General features: G+C 55.6%; 1 protein-coding gene across 1 annotated transcript; it reads left to right on the forward strand.

The window, feature by feature from the left end:
* Positions 1-1,325: 1,325 nt before the first annotated feature.
* On the forward strand, positions 1,326-4,241 carry KCNA5 (potassium voltage-gated channel subfamily A member 5). Its single transcript, XM_047743327.1, has one exon. The coding sequence runs from the start codon at positions 1,624-1,626 to the stop codon at positions 3,427-3,429; it is 1,806 nt and encodes a 601-aa protein (XP_047599283.1). The 5' UTR covers positions 1,326-1,623; the 3' UTR covers positions 3,430-4,241.
* Positions 4,242-4,535: the final 294 nt, after the last annotated feature.

Here is a 4,535-nt window from a genome sequence, read left to right on the forward strand (position 1 = left end):
TCTGAAAGACTTAGCTGTTACTCAGCCATCCTCCTGCCTCCTGCAGGAAGAAACTGAAGCTCTCAGCCTAGATGCTGTGGGGAGAGTGCACTTGCACCTGGAAAGGGGGTTATGCATTTCCAGAGAGGACTGGAGTGGAGGGACAAGGGCAACTTCTGCTCACTTAGGTTTGAATCCCAGCCTCACCACTTTCCACCCGCATGCCCATGGGCAATTTAGTCACTCTGTGTCTCATTTTGCTCACCTAAGAAATGGAGATAGTAATAGTATCAAGCAAATACATTGCTGTAGGAATGCACCAGTCAGTATTTGTAAAGTGCTGAGAATGCTCCCTGTACATCATAGGAGCAAAGTAAGTATTGCTTCTTATTCTGCTCCTGGGAGTCCTCCAGCCTTGGGATTCCACAGCCTCCCTGACCCCTACCCCTGCTCCCTACACAAACCCCCTACACAAAGCTGCAATTGCCAGATCCAAGTTTCACCAGTAAGGAACAGCTCTCCCCAGGACCTCTTTCTTCCTCCTCCTCTTCTCCCTGACAGGTTTTTACAACTGGGACTTGAGAGCTAGAAGTGGTCGGTTCTCGAGGATAGGAGACCAGACAATGAATTTGTCCCATAATCCAGGACTTTTCTGCGCTGAGAACCAGGGTTGTCCCAGGGCAAGGGCAAAGGGGGTTGCTGTCAGCTCTCAGCCTGTTAACTTTTGGTGGGTGTGTAGGAAGACGGGAAGAGAGGGGCTTCTCCACCATTGGTCTGGAGGTATCTCCAGCTCTATGTATCTCTAGATATCTAGATCTCCAAGGCCCGTAGCTCTGCCCAGCCCCTTCCTGTCTGTAATCCTTCCCAAAGAAGAGACAATAGTTACTCCTCCAAAGGAGGATTGTAAAGGCACTTTACATGAGATATGAGATATCTCCTGTAAAGGCTGTATCAAACAGCAGTAAAGGCTGTTATCTCATGTCTCACCCGTCCAACCCAAGGCAATTCATTTCCCCTGGAGTCCACTTGGCGCTCCCCGGGTTCCCAGGTGAACTGAAATCCACAGCTATTCTCATCTGGTTGCCCTGGGAGTTTCCGCGCTCTCGGTACAACCTGTTCCTCCAGCCTCTCCATTCCCTCCCCACCCCCACCGCCACCCCCCCCCCCCCCCCCACCGCTCCCTCCGCAAGGCCGCTCCCTTAGCCCCCCTTCCTTCCCTCGCCCCGGGCCCCAGCTGTGCCCTCTGGGGAGACACCCGCTGCCGAGTTACCCAGGAGGGAAGGCGGGAGACGGAGGAGGGGAGGGGACGGGGCGGAGGGAGGAAAGAGGCGGAGGAACCCCGCCGGGTGGAGGCCGAGCACCGCCCCGCAGCCAGAGAGGGGCGGCTGAAGGTTGCATCTGCTGGAGGGAGGCTTTTGGCTGCTTGGTAACGGGCTGCCAGAACGAAGAGCGAGGCAGAGAGCGGGGCAGCAGCTTCTTGACGTCAGGACCGAGCCAGGGGATCGCGCCAGCAGCCCCAGGCCGTCCCACAGGGGGGCCGACCGACGGCGGCAGAAGAGCCAGAGGCAAGGCGCCCAGCGGGGCGTGAGTGGGGGGCTCGGCCGCCAGGCAGCAGGGGCGCAGCATGCCCCCTGCCCCCTGCCCATGGAGATCGCCCTGGTGCCCCTGGAGAACGGCGGTGCCATGACCGTCAGAGGAGGAGGTGAGGCTGGTACAGGTTGTGGCCAGGCCATAGGGGGAAAGCTCCAGTGTCCCCCGACGGCTGGGCTCAGCGATGGACCCAAAGAGCCGGCGCTAAGGGCGCGCGGCACGCAGAGGGGAGTGGACCCGGGAGGGCGGCCTTTGCCACCGCTGCCCCAGGATCCTCCGCAGCCTCGAAGGCTGCCTCCGGAGGACGAGGAGGGAGAAGGCGACCCCGCCCTGGGCATGGCAGAGGACCAGGTGCTGGGCGCCGGGTCCCTGCACCATCAGCGCGTCCTGATCAACATCTCCGGGCTGCGCTTCGAGACGCAGCTGGGCACCCTGGCGCAGTTCCCTAATACCCTCCTGGGGGACCCGGCCAAGCGCCTGCGCTACTTCGATCCCTTGAGGAACGAGTACTTCTTCGACCGCAACCGGCCCAGCTTCGATGGCATCCTCTACTACTACCAGTCCGGGGGCCGCCTGCGGAGGCCGGTCAACGTCTCCCTCGACGTGTTCGCGGATGAGATCCGCTTCTACCAGCTGGGGGACGAGGCCATGGAGCGCTTCCGGGAGGACGAGGGTTTCATTAAAGAAGAGGAGAAGCCCCTGCCCCGAAACGAGTTCCAACGCCAGGTGTGGCTTATCTTTGAATATCCAGAAAGCTCGGGGTCCGCGAGGGGCATCGCCATCGTCTCCGTCTTGGTCATTCTCATCTCCATCATCACCTTCTGCTTGGAGACCTTGCCTGAGTTCAGGGATGAACGGGAGCTTCTCCGCCATCCCCCAGTGCCCCACCAGCCTCTTGGGCCCTCCAGGGGGGCCAATGGCAGCGGGCCTCTGGCGCCTCCCTCTGGCCCTACGGTGGCACCTCTCCTGCCTAGGACTCTGGCTGACCCCTTCTTCATTGTAGAGACCACGTGTGTCATCTGGTTCACTTTCGAGCTGCTGGTACGCTTCTTCGCCTGCCCCAGCAAAGCAGAGTTCTCTCGGAACATCATGAACATCATTGATGTGGTGGCCATCTTCCCCTACTTCATCACGTTGGGCACAGAGCTGGCAGAACAGCCAGGGGGCGGAGGGGGCGGCCAGAATGGGCAGCAGGCCATGTCCCTGGCCATCCTCAGAGTGATCCGCCTGGTCCGGGTGTTCCGCATCTTCAAGCTGTCCCGCCACTCCAAGGGGCTGCAGATCCTGGGCAAGACCTTGCAGGCCTCCATGCGGGAGCTGGGGCTGCTCATCTTCTTCCTCTTCATTGGAGTCATCCTCTTCTCCAGTGCCGTCTACTTCGCAGAGGCTGACAACCAGGAGACCCACTTTTCCAGCATCCCGGATGCTTTCTGGTGGGCCGTGGTCACTATGACCACGGTAGGCTATGGGGACATGAGACCCGTCACTGTGGGGGGCAAGATCGTGGGCTCGCTGTGTGCCATCGCTGGGGTCCTCACCATTGCCCTGCCTGTGCCCGTCATTGTCTCCAACTTCAACTACTTCTACCACCGGGAGACGGACCACGAGGAGCAGGCAGCTCTTAAGGAAGAGCAGGGCAGCCAGAGCCATGGGACAGGGCTGGACAGCAGAGGCCCTCGGAAGGCAAGCTGGAGCAAGGGGTCCCTCTACAAGGCTGGGGTGTCCCTGGAGAATGCAGACGGAGCCCGAAGGGGCAGCTGCCCCCTGGAGAAGTGTAACCTCAAGGCCAAAAGCAACGTGGACTTGCGGAGGTCCCTCTATGCCCTCTGCCTGGACACGAGCCGGGAAACGGATTTGTAAGGGGGAGCCACCGATTTGTAAGATTGGTGGTAGTGGGGTGGGGATAGTGGAGGCCTCTTGAGCTTGGGTATCTGCTTTATACCACAGAGTATTTCAAGCCCACCTTGAAGTCTGTCACCCTTCTTTCATTCTTCTCCCCCTGGCTTGATCCCCCATCTTTCCTCTTCTTTCCATGACACCAAGGGTCGCCTATTTTTAAAAAGTACCACATTCCATGACGCAGGAGCTGTTGAAATGGTGAGCCCTGCGAAATGGATGTATTTGTAGCCAGTTCCCTATACCCAGCAGAGGGATAACCCAAACAAAAATGACTTTAAATAGCCCAGATCCCAAGAGATTTTGTAACCCCCTCCATGTGTTCCAAATTTGCTTTACATATGATTTTATTTGCGTATAGGGGAAGATATTATTTTTATGGCCGGTGAGTGGATTTTTGTACTGTAGTTCAGATGGAGATATTTTGGATACATTTTCCAGGAATGCTGTATTTATGGAAGAGAGAGTTATTGTGATGTGGGTTTTTTTTGTTTTGTTTTGTTTTGTTTTTCTGTGATGCTTATATTAGAGCCAGAGACCCTGGTTATGGCTGTTCTGGTTCCTGTGTCTGTAAGCCTCTCTTTTCTGGGATGTGCTATCAGTGTTTTGCGTCTAAGGCAGGGAATGTTCTGGAAGAAAGGCAAGACTGACTTTTTTCGTGCGCCTTAAACAATTCTTGTAACTTTCTTTGAAAAGCATTTTAATGATGTTGAAGAAAGACTTCTGATAATTCATTCTCTATTTTTAATCCCAGGAAATAAAATGTTACACAGTTGAGGCAAGTTGTTAGTTGTTTTTTTGTTTGTTTGTTGTTGTTGTTGTATGAGATTTTAAAAAGGAGTCTGTCGCTTGCTATTTCTAGTTTTGAAGTTAGAGCAAACACCACCTTGACTGGGGTAGATTACTTGGAAAAGTAATGATTTGATCGTCAACACCTTCTTAGCTGGGCCCCCTCTGTGCATCACAGAGGGGTGACCTCTGCGTGTCTCAGGCTGTTTCTGACATGCTACCTGATGGTGTGGTATCAGATGCAACTCTCAGCCCTGTGTGCAGATGCAGCTAAAAGACAA

Source organism: Lutra lutra, chromosome 8 (assembly GCF_902655055.1).
Source record: "Lutra lutra chromosome 8, mLutLut1.2, whole genome shotgun sequence".
Classification (NCBI taxonomy): Eukaryota; Metazoa; Chordata; class Mammalia; order Carnivora; family Mustelidae; genus Lutra; species Lutra lutra.

Bases quoted from the DNA above. Each gene is read 5' to 3' on its own strand.
- KCNA5 (XM_047743327.1), top strand. From the start codon at position 1,624: ATGGAGATCGCCCTGGTGCCCCTGGAGAACGGCGGTGCCATGACCGTC.